General features: G+C 37.7%; 1 protein-coding gene and 2 pseudogenes across 1 annotated transcript; 2 read left to right on the top strand and 1 right to left on the bottom strand.

The window, feature by feature from the left end:
• Positions 1-608: 608 nt before the first annotated feature.
• LOC120125891 (sodium channel and clathrin linker 1-like) lies at positions 609-4,787 on the top strand. The gene is given in 15 exon segments (XM_039144211.1): positions 609-660; positions 749-886; positions 889-947; positions 1,048-1,210; positions 1,276-1,312; positions 1,403-1,487; positions 1,616-1,687; positions 1,772-2,992; positions 3,042-3,150; positions 3,218-3,358; positions 3,361-3,569; positions 3,894-3,995; positions 4,391-4,479; positions 4,584-4,663; positions 4,666-4,787. Coding segments are annotated over 15 exon segments (2,667 nt in total). The 3' UTR covers positions 4,776-4,787.
• Positions 4,788-5,637: 850 nt separating this feature from the next.
• On the bottom strand, positions 5,638-14,247 carry LOC120125903 (annotated as a pseudogene).
• A 1,011-nt stretch (positions 14,248-15,258) lies between these two features.
• LOC120125906 lies at positions 15,259-18,839 on the top strand (annotated as a pseudogene).
• The last annotated feature ends 1,201 nt before the right edge of the window (positions 18,840-20,040 follow it).

Here is a 20,040-nt window from a genome sequence, read left to right as displayed (position 1 = left end):
CAATCAGTCACGATTTCATAAGGTTTTAGTTGTCTGGGGAGGGGAGGTTAGGTGGAGCTTCATCGACGACAAAGGGTAGCGGTCGACGTAAGTTTAGGGGTTGAAATGAAGGTTTTCAAAATTTGGGTTTATTTCAAAATTGTGTTTTCTTTTTTTTAAAACATATATAGTTTTAATTTTTTTAATTTTAAATAAAATTTTTAAATTTATCAGATTGCTACAAATGCCACTTAACGAGGAAATTAACACCGTTGACGTTCCTTGCTGCAAACAAAGAAAAATACTTTCCAAGCCCGAAGCTTTATCACTTAGAATTATGGTAGATCTCTTTTGATTAATAAAATTATAAAGAAGCTTCTTTATTTGCTCTGTAATGCACTACGTTTTAGTTTGACTCTAGTCATTCCATTTGACATTTCTTAACACCTGCATCTCCAATTTCCTCAACCAAACTAAAGGAATCCAACACTTCACTACCCTTTTTCTAGTTTTCAAAGCTGTGGATTAACTAAGTTTGTCATTCAGAATCCCAATGCATTGAGTGGGATTAACGGCAAACATTCAGCAGAGAAACTTAAGCATTTAAACTACCGAAACATGTTTAAGTCATGGAGGAGCGACAAGAAGAAGATCAAAGTTGTATTCCAGTTGCAGTTTCAGGCAACTCAGGATATGCATGACTATTAAAGAATTTAGAGTTACGAGTTTTGGAAAGATCTACCTGATTCGCCCGCTTGTTTTCTTCCAGGTGCCGAAGTTAAAAAGTCGGGGGTGACGATAGCGTTGGTGCCGGAGGATGTGGGGAAGCCGACGCTGAGATTAGAGAAAGTTTCTGTTCAAGATGGGAGTTGTTTGTGGGAGAATCCTGTTTATGAAACTGTGAAAATGATAAGGAGATGAAAACAGGGAAATTGAGTGAAAAAATTTACCATTTCGTTGTTTCGAATGTATGCATATTCAGAAATTTGCTAAGCCTTTGTTCCTCCATTGCTTTCAGTGTCCACTGGTGACTGGTTTTTGCTGAATTTTTGTTCTGGGTTGTTGCAGGGATCTTCAAAAGCAGGGTTTCTTGGTGAAGCTTCGATCGATTTTGCTGATTTTGCAGCTGAAACTGAACCTGTTACAATCTCCCTGCCCCTTAAGTTTGCCAACTCCGGTGCCATTCTACATGTTAGTTTCTCTCTCATTGTCACCCCTAAAAAAAACTTCTGTTGATTTCAAAATCTAATATTGGCATCACTGTAACTTGGTTTTGAAATTCATGGTGATCCATAGGTGACGATTCTAAAATTGAGGGAGCAGAAGATCAGAGGTGATACAAGCATTAATAATCCATATCTAGTCATTCACTATTTCTATTTGCCTATATGTAATTCAACTTTTGATATCAGATATATTCAAGATGTGGAGATTTGACCATTTCCAGGGAGGGAAGCCTGCACAGCCAAGGCATGAATTACAGTGACAATCTCCAAAATTCAACAGAGGTAAGTTCGAGGTCCCCACTTGTATAGTTTAGCATGAATGATTTGGTTAAAGCAACCCTGAAATTACTACCTGGACAGATGGCTGTTTTATGCAAGCTTACAACTAAATTGTTCTTAATTTTACACAGGATGGGGGCTTGGACACTGCCGCATTATTTTCACCTCTACGGAAAAACTCGATGCCCAGAGCAGCTGATACTGCATGAATAAAAAGAACTTGCATCGGAGAACAAACACGGATTGGTCGGGCAGTTCAACTTCAGATGGAAGTTTAGCTGAGCTAGCTAATAGCCAGAAGACATCCCAAGAGAATGGCACAAGGGATCAGGAGATCCTGTCGAGAACTCAGAAGTGAAAATGCTATGTTATCGAGGCAGGTAGAAGTATCGGAATTAGAGCTGCAGTCTCTTAGGAAACAGATTTTGAAGGAGAACAATCGGACCCAGGATCTGTCGAGACAAATTAGCGGCCTCAAAGAAGAAAGAGATGCAGTGAAGATGGAGTTTGAACGGCTCAAGTCAAAGAAAAATATGGATGAGGAAGTAAGTGAGAGTGGATCAGAAGATGAGAATGAGGGTCAAGGATCTGCTAAAAGAAATAGGCAGGAGCTCGAGCACGAGAAGGAGTTGAATGCAAATCTCCGTTTGCAGCTGCGGAAGACAGAGGACTCAAATTCTAATCTGATTCTTGCAGTGAGAGACCTCAATGAAATGCTAGAGCAAAAGAACAGGGAAATAGCTCGCCTCTCCAGCCAGATTGAAGCAAGTATGAGTGACGAAGAGGCACGTTCGAATGAAAAACATGATGCTGATGAAATGCACATTCTGAAGCAGACAATCACAGACCTGAATGCGGAGTTGGAGTTATACAAGAAACATAAGGAGGAATTAGAGATGCATATAGAAGAACTGAGCCAGGAAAATGACAAAATGTTCTCACAGTTAAAGCAAAACCAGCAACAAGAAGCAATGAAGACAGAAAATGAGAACTCAGAATATTTGGCTACCATAAATGAACTTGAATCTCAAGTGCAAAGACTAGAGGATAAAATCAAGCAGCAATCTGAAGACTACTCTGAGTCTTTAATCGCCATTAATGAACTTGAAGGTCAAGTAAAGGAATTAAGCAAAGAACTGGAGAACCGGACACAAGGGTTCAAAAAAGAACTTGATGCGATGATACACTCCAAAACTGAGCAGGAACAGAGGTCTAACAGAGCAGAGGAGGCCTTAAAAACAACAAGGTGGAAAAATGCTGCTAATGCCGAGCGGCTTCAGGAAGAATTTAAAAAACTCTCAGTTGAAATGGCTGGTAGGTTTGATGAGAATGAAAAGACGACCATGAAAGCAGTTGCAGAAGCGAATGACCTGGAGGTACTAAAAAGAAATCTCGAAGAAATGCTCCAAGAAGCCAATGAAGAGCTCAGGCTACTTAAAGATCAGACTGCGACCGAACGAGAAGACTTTGTACCAACTGGATCTCAGAGAAAAACAAATAGCAGAAATGTCAAGGGAACTTGATGATAAGACTGCACAACTTGAATATGCGCAAAAGCAAGAGAAAGGAAGGCAGGAGGCTTTCTCAAAAGAAATTCAAATTCTCAAGACCGAGATCGAGAAGCTCGAAGAGCAGAGAAGCCAATTTTCTGATCAGGCCAAGCAAAGTGATGAAACCAAAAAGTGAAGACGTCAAATGAAAAAACTGAGATGCTGATACAAAGATGGAATAAGAAAGAGATGAATTGGAGAAAAAAATCGCTTCAGCAAAGAAGGAAACAGAGAAAGCACAGAAGCAATTAATTAGTACAAGGTCTTTGAAGGATAAAAAGGAGATGGTGATCTCAAATTTGCAGTCAGAAATGGAGAATATTAAGGGGAATGTAATGACTTGAAACATAGATTGCTCCGAGAAGAAAGGGAGAAAGAAAAACTGAGAAAACAGGTATCTCAATTAAAGAATGGCCTACAAAGAAGGAAGAAGAAGTCAGCTATACAGAAAGAACTCAAAAGTACCAGTGGTCAAATGGACATCACTGCAAGGAGTGGCCACTCTGCCGTGGCACCTCAAGAGTCCAAAGATATCTAGTTTGCAGGAAAAAATGAGGTTACTTAAGGTAGCTATTCTAATAGAAGGATTAGAGACTAAAATAGTGTAATTATGCATGGAAAGATTATATATATACGTCATATTTAACAAACATCAATGGTCGAAGAAAACTGCGTTGGTATATAATATCCTTTATCTAACCATGAGAGTTTACATTCTACGTTTCATCCCATCAGTACATCCTACACGATATAAAAACTTTTGCTTCGTTCATCAATAGCAAAGATTAATAATTGGATAATCTTTGGCAGGAACAGATAAACCTCATGGAAGCTGCATTGAAATCATCAACAAATTCAGCTCCAGAGAAGGGAAGTAACCTCAGCAATGATTGAAGAGCTAGAAAGCGTCATGGAACAACTCAAAATATGCCATTGTTCTTCTGCAGATCAGTGTCAAAAGGTTTTGAGGATTACAATTACGAAAATACTTTGGATAATATCGTTTTGTGATTTGTAATGCAAGTAGACAGTGATATGTTAGTTTCATGAAACAATCATAGATATAGTATTGCAGAGATTAGTAACACAGTTCTATAAACACAGAATGACCTTCTTAGTAAGCAGTAATGATACATAAGAAATATAGTCATACATATAGGTTGTCACATCAAAACTATATTTATCAATGCATTAATGAGACAGAAGTTGCTTTAATTCTAGACCTTCGCAATTGAAGTTTGATAAAGGTTACTTATTGTTAATAAAGGTCACTTGTATCATAGTTTTAATGGGACAGAAATTGCTTTAGTTCTAGACTGTTACCAGTGTCAAGATTAGCAATGTTGAAAAATACAGGAACAAGGAAAGTTGCGAGACAAGCTCCATTCGAAGATGACCACTGCTGAAGGCAAGTGTTCCTCGACAATAGTGGTACCAGTTGAAAGGTATGGCTATTTGTCTCAAGAATTAAAGCTAATTATTAACCAATATCTTTACTGTGGATGGAGTTCTTTGACTGATCATTTATGTTTCCTGCCTATGAAAACAACAGTGATGCTAATATTGCTGAATTGCTAAGTGAAATGGAAGGTCTTAAGGAAAGGAATAAATCTATGGAGCGTGAGCTAAAGACATGGAAGACAGATATTCAGAAATAAGCCTCAAATTTGCAGAAGTGGAAGGTGAACGACAGCAACTTGTAATGACAGTGAGAAACCTTAAGAATGGCAAGAAGAACTAGCATGTTCAAAGGCGCGGTATGGTATGTTGGACAAAGAACACTAAGCAGGGTGAAGCAGCTGATCCTCTAAAAGGAATACGTGTGGTGTTAAATCGAAGTCCAATCAAGAATCTTTATCATATGAACTTGTGAAATAGGATTCATCCATCTGTTGCTCATCTATCCTGTTAGGAACACTAAAAATTAGATTCAACCAAGTTGATCGAAGCTCAAGCGGTAAGTTTGGATATTGAGGTTTTAAATTTTAGATACCTAGAGACCTGATAGAAATATAGGAACTGATTTCTGCCTCCTTCATTTTTCTGAATAAATTAAATCTAGAATTAATTTGTGGAAACAGCACTAATAAGTCAAGCATGTCTTTTCCCCCAGTCCTGGTACTTTTCTTCAAGCTAACAACTAATTTCAAGATGGAGCTTTTCTATTTCATTGGGTGAATTTTAATCTTAATATCAAAGATAAAATTAAAACAAAAAAATAATCATCCCAACTAACAAACAAGCGCACATCACACCTGACATCATTAATGTTAAATCAATAGATGCTTATGTATCATATCACATCTGCCGTAGGCCAGGCCTATTCACATACAGCTGAGGGGTTGCTGATAAGCATTTTGAAGATTCAATCATGGAGTTGTCTGATAAGCATTTTTATAAAAATAATTGCCTATGGGTTTACTCATTCAAATAATGGCCATCATATATTCGTGGCATACGGAATGTGCTATTTGCAGCTTACCATTGAGCCGTTTGCGTACATTCTTGAAAAATGTGTCACAACTGCACCAAGTTCATTGAATATTTAAAGAACGCTCATTAAACAAGTATTTAAATAAGATTGCTTATCTCTCTTAAAGCTACTTTCTGCCAGAAAATGAAATGCTGCGGTATAATGTTCAAGACCAACCTGCTAATTCCAGAAACGGATCTACCCCCTTTTGTTTCAATCATGATCACTAATAGCGAAGCTTTTTGCTCAAACCATGTGCCCCTCCTTCACTCCAACCAGCTTAGTTTGGCTTCCACTTCCATTTATTTCAAAAGATAAAGTCTAGAGGAGAAAAGTTGACGGTTTCAATTGCACAATATGCAGTTGTATCAATAGTACACGTCAAATGATACAAAGGTAGTTTCAAACCTGTCTTGCTCTCTTATCAGTGGGTCGATGTTTGAACAGGGAGGATGAATTCTCTTTGTTCTTAGATGATATGGTTGCTTGCGGACCTCTTTTCTGCTTCCTTTGTTCTAGTATTTCCTAGGAGTGTTACCTCCTTGGTATTGAAAATTCAAGAATTGAAGGATTTCTTCTCTGCGGAGCTTTTGCTATATTTCCTATCTCCCAAAGGATGAAGCAGATGTATCAGAGAAAGATTCTGCTGACGTAATCTGCTCTTCTCCCTGACTCTGTTAAGAAATTCTATCGTCCAAGGTGAACCTTGTTGTGGATTTTGAAAGAAGGCCTTTTAGAGTGAGTTGCACTATGATTTGATGCGTCATTTTTTAGCAAATCTTTGCAAGCTGCAGATCGAGCTACAACATCCCGTATGGGTTTTCTTGGTTGCTGGGACCTTTATCTGGATTACATTAGTTCCTACGAAACTTTGTCTAGGACATGTTACAGAACTCAACTATCTGAACCAGCTTTGATCTCCGAAACATATGGGAAAACAGTGTGACTGCCTTTGGAAAATGACAACCTTCTAGCAAATTCGGACTTTCTAGTAGAATCCTTCTCTATCTCTGACACCAAAGAGGAGAAAGGACTAGAGTTACCAAGCAAGAGAAACCCTCACCAGACATTGGACGGTCAACATGTCAGAAACTTCACCTAGAAGTTCTTCATGCCGATTTTCAAAGTCATTAATGTTTTTCCAGTCCAAACTATTCAGCATAGCCATATTTTCTCCCAGATTGCAACCCCATGTATTATCTTTCAAGGATTCACTGAGTTTGGGCCTCTTTGCCTCTTTTAACATCTTAGGACCTTCATAGATGTGAGAATCATATTGCTCAAAATCTTGAGGGGGGAAATCATATTCCTGCTTTTGATCAAATATATCATTTAAAGATGAACCGGCCTTTTGTACTCCTGGGACATCTCAGAACCTGTAGACATCCACGAGTCACATGACTTCGACAATCCAGAAGGATGCAGGAAATCTTCTTTGCATTGGTTCAAAGGCTCAAAATGCAGGGTTTCATCCATAATTGTGCTGATTTTATCAGGGCTATTTATGCGTTTGCCTTGTTTCCTTTAGAACCAACATTATAATGACAATTGTCTAAGTTAGGAACAGAAGATACAGAAGAAGAGCAGTCTGTCATTACAGATTTTGGGTCCTCCGCTCACCGTACTTGCACAAAGCACTGAAAAGAGCAATACTCTCGTCTGGTACACCGTAGCTTTGAACCGCATGAATCCTGCGTTCATGTGACCACTCAAGGAAGTCAATGAGCATTCCCCCTGAAGAGAGTATTGCATGAGCCGTCAAAGGATTAACTGAGGGAAATCTAGTGAGGAATGATTCCGCAAGAGTTTCTGAATCAGACATCTTAGGATACAAGCCTCTGGTCATCTTAGCAGCATAGTCAATGCAGTTCAGTATTATTTCATCAGTTGTTTCAGATGAATAAGAGCAAAATAGCTGGAAGTCAATCCCCAAACTTGCTGCTGCTGCATAGAGTCCAGCTGAGGATTCCATTACAGTAGAAAGGAAGCCATTGTCTCCCTCGAAGACCTTGAACAGAATGTAACATACTAGTAATTCAAATTTCAAAGAACAATAGTGTAAAGTTTAAAATAGTTCACAATTTCCATCTTTACCGGAGCGACATGTCCCATACAGAATTAACAAAGTTGCCCACCCTATGGTCCATTTAATTTTCAACCTTGGCCATAAGAAAGTCCATGCTTAAAGTGAACAATCAAGAACATCAACTATAACTACTTTTAATCAGCTGAGTTTTTACCCAGCCGACAAAAGACGGCTACAGATGTGAATAAGCGGCACCAAGTTGAAATTTTTACTTTTGAAGTTGTTTTTGTATGTCACTGATTACTTTGAAAATCTCTTATATCAAGGCGACGTAAGAAATGACTAGAAGCAAATTAAAAAAAATTCGCTAGAAGAACAATAAACCTACCCAAAATTATTGATGGAAAGAAAGGTACTAGCAAGCATAAACTTAGGTTTATCTGTTTCTAAGTATATCAAGATCCCAGAAACAAAAACTGGCGTTTATCTTCTTGAAACTTGTGCACTCTCTTATTCTGAGTTGTGAAGACATGAAAGTCAAAGTTCAAAAACCGATTTAAGTTGTGGAAATTACCAGGAAACAGCCGCTGAAAGCAAAACTCAGCAACGTTAAAATATTAGTTGCAATATTCTCGATGCACAATTGTAAGCACGAAGATGCTTCATCCAAAGTGGCAGTTTTTCTTCCGATGTTTCTGCAATCATACCATACCAAGCAAATTGCAGAGCTAATTATGATATCCACAGGAAGATTTGAATCACGTTCAACTACTTGAATTCCTTCTTTCTCCATTGCAAGAATATTTTGATATGTACTTCTTCTGGATACAATCATTTCCTTATCAAAGTTTTGCATGTTCACAATAATTACCATGTCCGCCATTCTCTGCAAAGTTAGCTCGGTGTCAACTGCAACTGGCTGAGGCATACACTGTACTTCTTTATCCCCACTTTTGACAGACCCCTTATTATGTTTGTCTTCAATTGGTACAAAGTTCAGTAGGTCCTCCAACTTCTCATAATTCACATTGTCGGGGCCCAAGATTGAACAAAACTCCCCTTCCTAAACATTAGAAGCATCATCAGAGTATGTCTGTAATTACCGCTTTGATATGATGATCAATACAATTACATGAAGAGTTCACAACATGAGAGAGGCAGCTAATTCCACAATGAAATACTTTTGCTTGTAAGTTTTAGAACTTATCCCTTACATCAGTCCCATTCCAATTATGTGATGTAGATAAGGAATTTGTAATTGTTTCGTTCTTATGGAGTGAAAAGGATATCTACTTCAATAGTCAAGCACCTCTATGGCAAATCTTCTATGCATTCCAATCCGTCCTAATGAAATTTCTCAGCTTCACATACTCAAGCAACATGCTTAAATTCACAGTCTATACTCCAGGGGGTGGGGTGGAGGATTCAATCTTTTACATGCAGTATTTTGTTCCTATTGTTCACTCTAACCAGATATTTCAACTTTGACGCAGAATTGATATTTCCATCTGTTTATATGAATCAATATCTTTTGGACTCGGTATTACTAAAGTTAAACATTGGCCTTTTAGTCCTAATTTTATTCAATTTTGTTACACAAAACGTGAGTCCTTGAATAAAACTAAAATAACAAAAATAGTACTAGATGCAAGCATTTGGTTCAGTAGTTGGTTCATGATCCCTACAGAAAAGGGCAGATTTTAATCTCCCCTTCCCTAATTCAAAAATTACAGGAATAGAAGCAACTAGCAATTGAAGTTAATCTCTTACAAACACATGAAGTAAAGATATCATCAATTAATAGATTAACATTAAGGAAGAAGCGACTTACCATCAACTTCTTTTTAGTCTGGGGAAGATCAACCCCTTCACAGAGTGCTTTGGAAGAACTAGAGGCATCCAGTTCAATCTTCAGAAAGTGAAGATGAGTCGAGCCAACTAACTTGGGGGTAAAAGAAGATACTCTAGAGCCACAAAAGCCTCCATATTCCACGATAAGGTTGAACTTGTTGAATGGAAAATATGCAGAAACATTCCTTGAAGAGAAAGAAAGAAATATCACATATAGCTTCATAACTCCGCAGAACAAGCATACTCTTAAGTATCAGGAGATGGGCCCACCCAATTCAGAGTCCTATCTTTCGTTTCCCATAATGTGCATGTGTTGCATTCTTAATCCCTGATTTAGGCTTCTAAAGTTGGATAAATTGCCAAAATATCCCACATGCTTTTGCTATTAAAAATAATGCAATTAACCTCCATGGTTTTAAACTAATGTAAAAATTTGTTGAATCCCAACAATTTCTCCGAAATTTAGTGAGCATTAACAACCTTATCTAGGAATATTTGTGCATTTGCTGAATATAGTAGTCTCCTGACCAATCCTCTAATAGTTACTACATGCATATCGCTTAAGTAGAGAACTAGGACTAAGTCATTGAATTCATGAGTACAAATCTGCATTAATGGGGACTAATATGACAATGAGGTTAGAAACATGTACAACATCTGTGGATTCAAGTATCAAGAATTCCTTCAATAACAGTGTAAACATTGCTTCCTCAAGCCAACCCATGAGTTACACAAATATCGCAATTTTTTTTTATAAGAAAAATAAGATCCGAATTTCAGGAAATTGAACCCGACGTGAAACGCACAAATATCGCAATTGAAATGTTTGTTTTATTTCCTATGTCTAAAACAACTTTATTAAGTTGATCCTTTCACAGAGAAAATTGAAAAATCTTATGTAGCATCAAAAGTGAGTTATTTATGAACATTTTGCAAAAAATATACCACAATATATTAGATATTGAAGGTTTGGAACTTACTCCTGAGATACCAACCAACAGTTGGAAATCCGCTGAGAATCCATCTTATAGGAATTTGATGTATCTGCATTTGTGCAGAAACCTGATAACTCATTCCAGGATAATCCCATTGACATCAACAAACTCTTCAAGGACCACCAGAAAACTTGCTCTGCCATGATCAACACCTTTGAATTACCTGAGCTGGGTTTTGATTGTAAAATTTTCTGTATAACACAGAGTGAGGGATGTGATGTGATTATTTCCTTCTCAACATTGCCACGAGCATCCTCAATCAAAGAATGAAGGTAATTTAATCTTGACTTGGTGCAGCCAAGGCTTTGACATAGCTTGTCCACATATAAGTGAGCCGCATGGATGCCATAGAAACACATGTACCAAGCCATTTGCTTAATTGCACACAGCGTAACAAATGCCATAGTGTCTTCATCATTACAGGAAGTACTTCTTCGAGCCATTTTTTTCTTAATACAGTCCATTAACTTTTGTTTTGGAAGGCTAAGCAATTCAAACTTATCTTCTCGTAAAAATGAAATTAGCTCTGTCTCATTCTGCAAGATATCTAGATAGCACTTCTCAAAGTTTTCAATGAGTGCCACAATATCATCTGACAATTTTATATCGTAAACTATGATATCCCACTGCTGCAACAATAGACCAGTGGATGCACATGCTTCAACTGAATGACCAGATGAAATACTGGATAATTCAGCCTTTGGAATGAATGACATGGTTGTAGGTCCTGCAATCTCTCTAGCCCTACCTTTCTGGGGATTCAAGAAAAAGTCAAGATCATTGGATTGTGACATAGTCTTGGAGAGCAATGAAGCTTTCTTGGCATCTTCTGCTAATTGTTCTGAGTTTCCTGGTTTTGGGCATCCATTGTCCTGTAAGTTACTGGACACAGCAGCCATAAGATCATCATTAAGAATAGGAATGTGATCAGAAGTTACATTCGGTACTTCCTCATACTGTTCAGTACCTGATCCTGTTAAAGCATCATCTGAGAAAATGAAGTCAGAAACTAATTTCCCACCTTCAAAAATTTCCTGTTCAAAATCAATGTCGGAAGAATCTATTTCCTGCACCATATTCTGAAACAAAGAATAAACTTTATTGTTGCATCTTTCTTCCTCCAGTATATACCAGTCCAAGTAGATACCATCGGATGCAGATAGGGGCAGCAGCTTTAAATCTGACAGTAATTCATCAACAGCTGTGCATGTTAACTTCATCCTTCCATAATCAGAAAGAACCGGAATAGGCAAAGATTTGAATGTTTCATCTGCCAAAACAAGTTCATGACTAACAACCAATTCACTAAAACTCTTTAGATTCATGTCTTCCCAGAATATATGGTTACATGCTTCTGATTCATGGGTTTTTTCTCTATTCAAAAACACTTCAAAGTTTTGAGACGAGTCCACGTCGAAAATATGGAATTCCTCAAAAAGAACCAGGTTGGTGGGCAAAAAATAATCACCATCCTGTTTATCCATAAAAGGTTTGTAGTTCCTATCAACTTGAGGAGTTTCCACCATGCATATAAGGTTCACATCCACAAACATCTCTGGGAATGCCAGCTCAGGTTCCGGATACAGTTTTGCTAAACAGCGATCAGAAAGAAACTTTAAGATATCATACCCAATAGATCCCAAGAGCTCCTTGCTGTCAGTAAGCAGATTATTTTCTTGAGTCCACAACTGGGATTCAGTGGATTCAAAAACAGTAGAAAGTACATCATCCATAGAATGACTTGTCATGATACCCAGACTTATTTCATCCACCTCCAAAAATGGGAAGGTGCTATGCTGTAAGAGCGTTTGGTCCCCAAAAGAACTATCCTCTTCCAGAATATACTTATTTTGCTCCACGTTGCACTCTGAAATAACATCTTCAACTGTATAAACTGATTCTTGAATCTTGTCAGAAAGCTGCAGTATAGTGCCCATTTCATCCTGAAGAAAGATCCAATTCAAAAGAGGCACCAAATTATTCTAAGCATTTGAAGGATCATTAAATCTACTTAAAGAAACAACATTAATATTCCTTCTTTAAACACTGCAGATCTTTCGTATCAGTTAGCTTTTCCTTTTTGTGAAGAGCATAAGCTGAATATGAAGAAGCATCTTTCTAGTCTCTAGATACTTAAAAGCATTAGCTTACTTAATTTGATAAAATTTAATTTAGCACTTGGATCCAATTCTAAAACAAGCAATACATGAGCTACATATGACCAAAGATGCATGCAGAAAACAAATGGAAAAATAAGATTATAGGACATGTGGAGTAACTGTACAATCATCTGGCAAATTAATACTAACCTGTAAGAGCTGGAATTCACTTTAGGCAAATAAAACAAGATATAAACTTTAATATTTAATATATTTCAGGGAAGGATTAGTAATCTGTTAGTCTGCATCATGAAAGAAGCTGAGACTAAGGATATTGTAGGAAGACTGAAAAGTCCTTTGTTAGTATGATATACTAAGGACTTAAATAAAATACATATTAAACAATAAATTACCATTAACTTATTATTGTCAATCTCTGGAATTCCAGAGAATGTCTCAATCTCTTTCCCGGAAAAGTGAGCCTTATCCTGCAAAGAAATATACTAGTTATAAATTTTCATTTGCGTGCTGTACTGAACCCAGTTTTCAGATACATAATGGACAATTGATAATACCATAAAAGTATCCAGCTCAGGTGATTCAAATAGAATCACGTCAAACCTCCAAACATCATTGTCAGCAGCACAGGTTACATTATCTTTCTGCTGTGGCATGAATTAAGCATTACGAAAGATCCTAAAGAGCAAAAAATAAATCCAAACAAGGTCACCATCATTTGAGAAATTTATTTTAACGCTTTCATAAATCTAACCTCCAGAATTTCAGATCCAAAAGTTCCCCGACTCCATGCTTCCTTCTCCTCATTACAAACCAAAACTTCTTCCTGCACATCAATATAAATAATCATATAGAGTTAAAAAGACCAAGACCGTTTTAGGCAAAGATGCCGAAATAATTTTCCTAGGGATAGTTTCAGGGATTCAGTTCTAAGAGAACCTCAATTATCTTGTTTTTTTCCGACAACAAAATGTTATAACATTAATTTTTCCATAACTAATCTTTCATGATAACCTCACTTCTCTAATGATATTAGTTTTAGTTACTGACCAAAATATTTAGGAACAAATTTACTATAGCAGTTTCACGGCTTCTTTCTATAAAAACAGGGAGAGCAGTATCAGCCAACCAGACATAAAAAATGTTAAATATGAAGCAGAGAAAAATGAAAAGCATTATACATTATTGAATCTAATATTGTTTCTATTAAGAAAATAGATCTCAGTAATTTCCATTCTGGAAGAACTTCTAAGCATCGACAATTCATCGATCAACACACACACACACAGAGAGCTCTCAGTAAATGAATGGCGTTATTTAAACCGAATCTCTTCACCGAGATTTTCGTATTTGGCATCATAATCAGGCTATTTTTCATTTCAAATCAGGTAAAAAAAATTGAAATCGCATTGAAAAACTTAAGAGAACCGAACACATAAGTTTACCTCAGAGAACCTTGCGCCAGCGTTTCCACTTGGAACCCGAGTATCCTCGAAATCTCTAATATCGACATCGATGAACTGAGGAATCGCTTCAGACAAGAACTTGGAGAGAGCGGCGTTGATCGGCAATTGATCTGTTTGGAGCGGGAGGTTGACACTGAGGAACGGATCAAAGTGAAGAAGACCATCGGCATTGAAGTTAGGAACATGAGGAGGCAAGTGAGGAGGTGGCAGGTTGAGGAAGCTTAGGGTTTCGGTCGTAGATTGAGAGGCGCTCAAGTAATCGACGTTGAGAAATCGAGTTCGCATCGCCGGTGGTTTCTACGAGTTGGTTTGGGGTGAAAAGTGAGAAAGGTTTTGGATCGTGAAATTTGAATTGGCGCTTAAAATTTAAATCGTTGGAGTCTGTTTCAGCTTTCTACTTGCATGGATGGCGCGCACCGTTGCTTCATTTTTTTTCCCTTTTTCCAAACGAAAATATGGGCACCGGGTGAGCAGTGATCAGAGGTTTTCCTTAGGACATGGGCTCCGTTTGGGCCTAACTAGGGTCAGGTTATAGAAATTTTGATAATTATTTTTTTAAAATTATTAATTTATGTATATATTAAATTGTATTCAGTATTACTCGATGTTTTTTTTTGTATAATTATCAGTATCTAATCTATTGATCTACTAATTCATATTAGGTACTGTATAGGCAATAGTGACCCTCCCAACCCAGTTTACTCCATTCGTAATCGTTAAGATCTGAATCTTTGACATTGCTTAAAGGATCTAGTGTCTCATCTCATTATATTATTAGATTATATATATTAAAAATTAACTGACCCTTATTCTTATATATAATAGGATAAGAAAAGGTAAGATAGTACATAACAGAGTATAAATCTACATCAATGAATTATCTTAAAAGTATTTATGTAAAACAAAGAACACAAAACATTGCTAACAGCCCGAAAGGGAAGGTAGTTAACATTTTATGCCGACATCCCCCGTGTACGCGTGTGCCCTTCGGCACCCAACACCTACTCCGCATGGGACCTTCACCTTTTAAACAACTCGTCGTTTTAACTTAAGCTAAGCATTCTTCTGATAAGATAATAACGAGATTATCCCACATCATGAACCGGCATTTATGCCACGTGCAAAAGGGAACGCCACTTACGTGGCTGGAAAGAACTCCTGTCGCTCATGATCCACGTGTGCCAATGTTACGCTGCCAGAGCCATGCAAAGGTGGCGAAACCACGCCGTTTTGGTTCTCTCTATAAAATCAACTCTTTCATCAAAAAGACGATCAAACAGTGTAGTTTCTCTGCAAATCACTATTGTCCCTGGAAAAAAAATGGAGACTCAATCGGCATATGACGGCAACATTAGGCACCAGCATGGTGAAAAAATCTTTTGGAGTCTGGTTATGGTGTGAATTTCTCTGTTTGAAATTGCGTTTTAACCTTTTTGGGCCATTAATTTTCTTACAGGAGAAGGGGGAGACGACCTGCACCAAGAGAAACAATCGGTTTTGAGAAAGGTTACGGCAAAGGCAAAAAAGATAAAGGATACGATTAAAAAACATAGCCCTGGACATCACCATGATCATGGTAATGATGAGTACCGTGAGGGTCAGATACCTGATGATCATGACGTGGACGAGGAAGACGACAATGGAGAAGAAGAAATTGTTCAAAATCCAGAAGTTCATGGAGCACCATGTATGTTTCCTAGTATTACTTTTCATCATCCTTGGCATGTTTGTCTGTTTTGTGTGCGTTTAACTTACTGAAAATCATCTGTGGTTCTCGGCAGTGAACGAGTCTGCCGCTGCCAAAAAAGTCGTCTACGGACAACCGGCGGACTTGAGCCGTCCTGGAATTACAAATGTCGAGACGTCAAAACCCTTGCCGACGGATCTAATAGCTTCAAGGGAGAGATCTGAAAACTATAACATTGGAAACTACGAGACAAAACACAATGATCCACCGAACAGCGCTGATAGTGGCTTGGAGGCCCCTCTAGTGGGAGAACAACCGAGGGTCGACTTTGGGAAGACGACTGATACTGTCGAGGAACCTCTAGCACCAAGTATGTTTCCTAGTACTCGGCATGTTTTTCTGTTTTCTCTCTGTGTGTATTTTAACCTACTAAAATTATCTATCGTTATCGGTAGTGTACAAGTCTGCCGCTGCAAAAAATGTCGTCTCCGACCAACCAGAAGACTTGAGCCGTCCTGGAATAACCAATTTCGAGACGTCCAAAGCCTTGCCAACCGATCCACTAGCATCACGGGAAAGATCTGAAAACTACAACACTGGAAATTACGAGACAAAACAACATAATCCTCCGAATAGTACTGTTAGTGGTTTGGAGGCGCCTTTAGTGGGAGAACAACCGAGGGTAGACTTTGGGAAGACTACCGATACTGTTGAGGAACCTCTAGCACCAAGTATGTTTCTTAGTATTGCTTTCATAATCCTCGGCGACGGCGTATGTGTTTAACTTGCTAAAAATCATCTGTTGTTCCTGGCAGTGAACGACTCTACCGCTTCCAAAAATGTTCTCTCCGGGCAACCAGAAGAGTTGAGCCGTCCTGAAATTACAAATTTCGAGGCATCAAAAGCCTTGCCAACGGATCCACTAGCATCAAGGGAAAGATCTGAAAATTATTACACTGGAAACTACGAGACAACCCACATTGATCCATCGAACGTTGTCAGTGGCTTAGAGGCACCTTTAGTGAGAGATCAACCGAGGGTTGACTTTGGGAAGACGACTGATACTGTTGAGGAACCTCTAGGATCAAGTACGTTTCCTAATATAATACTTGCATAATCCTAGGCATGTTTGTCTTTTTTGTGGGCGCATATGTGTGTTTAACTTACTAAAAATCATCTGTTGTCCTTGGCAGTGAACGACTCTGCCGCTGCCAAAAATGCCGTCTCCGGACAACCAGATGACTTGAGCCGTCTTGGAATTACCAGTTTCGAGACTTCAAAAGCCTTGCCAACCGATCCACTAGCATCAAGGAAGAGATCTGAAAATTATTACACTGGAAACTACGAAACAAAACACAATGATCCATTGAACAACGCTGTTAGTGGCTTGGAGGCGCCCCTAGTGAAAGATCAACCGAGGGTCGACATTGGGGGGACGACCGATACTGTCGAGGAACCTCTAGCACCAAGTATGTTTCCTATTATTCCACTCATAAACCTTGGCATGTTTGTCTGTTCTCTGTGTGTGTATTTGAACTTGCTAAAATCATCTTTCTTTCTCGGCAGCGTACGAGTCTGCCGGTGCCAAAAATGCCGTCTTCGGACAATCAGAAGACTTGAGCCGTCCTGGAATTACAAATTTCAAGACGCCAAAAGCCTTGCCAACTGATCCACTACCATCAGGGGAAAGATCTGAAAACTATTACACTGGAAACTACGAGACAAAACACGATCCACTGAACAGCGCTGTTAGTGGCCTGGATGCGCCTCAAGGGAGAGAACAACCGAGAGTCGACTTTGGGAAGACGGCTGATACAGTCGAGGAACCTCTAGCGCCGCAAAAACACTCCTCTTCCTTCAAGTTATCAAGTAAAAGATGACAATCCTACAGAAACTTTTGTTCATGGGAAACAGGGATATGAATATCCAGAGCAACAGAAAGTTAATCTGCAAAGACCGAAAGGGTTGGATGAAGACGATGCTGTTCCAAAAGACACTTTTGATGCTTATACTGAAAAAGGTTAAATCATTTTCTAGACTGAGAGTACATTTAATTTGTTGCCTATGCATTGCATTGACTCTACTAGTCACAGTCCATTCAATTATGATAACATTGTAACAGGTGGAGAAGCAACAGGGATTGCTCCAATTCTTCATTCAATAGACAAAATGAAAATCTACGATGAGCATGACACGGGAAGAGAGCAAAACTTACCTTCTGCAACTCAACCTAAATCATCCGAGTTATCCTTTCCGACCGGAACCCATGACCAATTCTCACCCGAGCCAACTCGACCATTAGGCACCGTTCCAACTCCTCAAGAGCACACACATAACGTAGACAAACCGTCAAACCGGGGCAGTTACACAGAAAAAATTTCATCTGCAACCTCTGCCGCTGTAGATAAAGCGGTGCCGGACAAGAACATTGTTGCTTCAAAGCTCGGGTACGATGAAAAAGATCAGGCTCAATGTCAGAGCCCGAATGAATCCCGTGAAGGTCAAAACACGACTAAGCAAGAATCGGCAATAGATTATGGAAAGACAGATAAACCAAGTCCAGTTTACGAGGAAGCTGCCGGAGCGGGAACCACCGTCATGCCGAAGGTACACGGTCCTGGCTCTGGAACCGCAACCGGAGTGGAAACAGAGAAGGTTCAAGATCAAGATAAAGGGGAATCTCAGTCTGTAAAGAGCTATATTGCGGAAAAATTTAAGCCCGGCGATGAAGATAGAGCTCTATCAGAAGTGCTTTCGGAGGCTCTGCAAAAGCGAAGTGAGGATTCTCCCGAGGCCGAGAAGGAAACAAGGGCAAGTGTTAAGGTGACCGAGTCGAAGGAGGTGGCGACCCCGGAAAAGACTAGTCCGACTCAGAGCATGGTGGATAAGCTTAAAGGTGCTGTTGGTTCATGGTTTGGTAAAGGTGAAGGGAACCAAAGAACTCAACAGACACATGGGTCATCATATGGTAAGTAACTATCTAAATCTACGTATGTTTATTTTCTTTCTTGCTTGTTGATTTGTTTCCTTTTCACTGCATCAGATACTACTGGTTCTTCAGCTTCTGCCGACGGCCGAACTCTTCAAGAGTCGGGCAATTGATTCAATAAGAAATAACAAGGCATGCAATAATGGAGATTATAATGCTTTTTGTAACAAAAATGAATCAAGTCTTCTTTTTTCTTTTTAATGCGTGTAGCCATGGCTTATGGCCTCTGTTTGATGTGTGTATTTGCTTCCAGTGTGGGATGTATATTTTGATTAATAAATTTACAGCAAAATGAAATTGTATAAATGTATTTCTTCATCCTATTTGTCATGATCTTGATGTTACACTTACAGTGTGAAATAGGGGTCCTACCCACAACTTGGTTGATGTTAGGAACCGTTCGAACATATCATTAGTACATTTCGATAGTGATAGAAACATTTTGAAGAACTATATCATATTAAATTTGAAGTTATTGGCCAAATAAAAACATTTTTTTAGTCCCAGAAACAACCCTTTCTTTCTCTCCGAGTTACTCTTAAGATTATGATTAGAATTAATAATTAGGGTAAATTATGTGACTCTTAAGATTACAATTAGAATTAATAATTAGGATATTTTGATCCGTTTTAATATTTAAACTTTTTATTTTTCTTCATTTCTTTTAAGATTATGATTTGAATTATAATCTGTTTTAATACTTAAATTTTCAATCTTTGTTCATTTCTTTTAATATTATAATTAGAATTAATAATTATGGTAAATTACATGATTAGTACTTAAATTATCAGTTTTGATCTATTTTAATACTTAAACTTTTAATTTTTGTTCATTTTAATACTTCTATTCAAAATTTAACATTAATTTCAAAACACAAAATCTAACATTAATTTCAAAACAAATAAAAATTTAGATACTATAACTGACTACGACTGATAGTTTAAGTACTAACGCGTTAAACTTTTAATGGTATGGTATCAAAATAAAACAAAAATTAAACATGGGTATGAATTTAAAAAAAAATAAAGTTTAGATATTAAAAGGGATATGACTTTAAAAAAATTAAAAATTTAGATAATAAAACGAACATAAGCTGATAGTATATGTGTTAAATGTTTAATTTACCCTAATATTTATTAAAAAAAGTTTAATTTGAATTCTATATAATTTGTATTATAACTTTTAATTGTTTTATATCATTATAATTTTTTGACATATATAATCACCTTTTTTATATTATTACAAGAAAATTTATCCATTTCATTATTTATTCAGTGTGCTATTAAAATTTAATAGTCCATTGATATGACTAGACTTAAAATTAAAAACTATAATGAGAATAAATAAAATTTACATAATATAAAATATATATCATCTAAAATTTAGTGGCATATGATCTAAT

The sequence above is a fragment of the Hibiscus syriacus genome, unplaced genomic scaffold, assembly GCF_006381635.1.
Source record: "Hibiscus syriacus cultivar Baekdansim isolate YM2019G1 unplaced genomic scaffold, ASM638163v2 tig00110446_pilon, whole genome shotgun sequence".
NCBI lineage: Eukaryota > Viridiplantae > Streptophyta > Magnoliopsida > Malvales > Malvaceae > Hibiscus > Hibiscus syriacus.
Note: the sequence above shows the minus strand (reverse complement) of the source record. Positions and strands in the feature narration are given on the sequence as shown.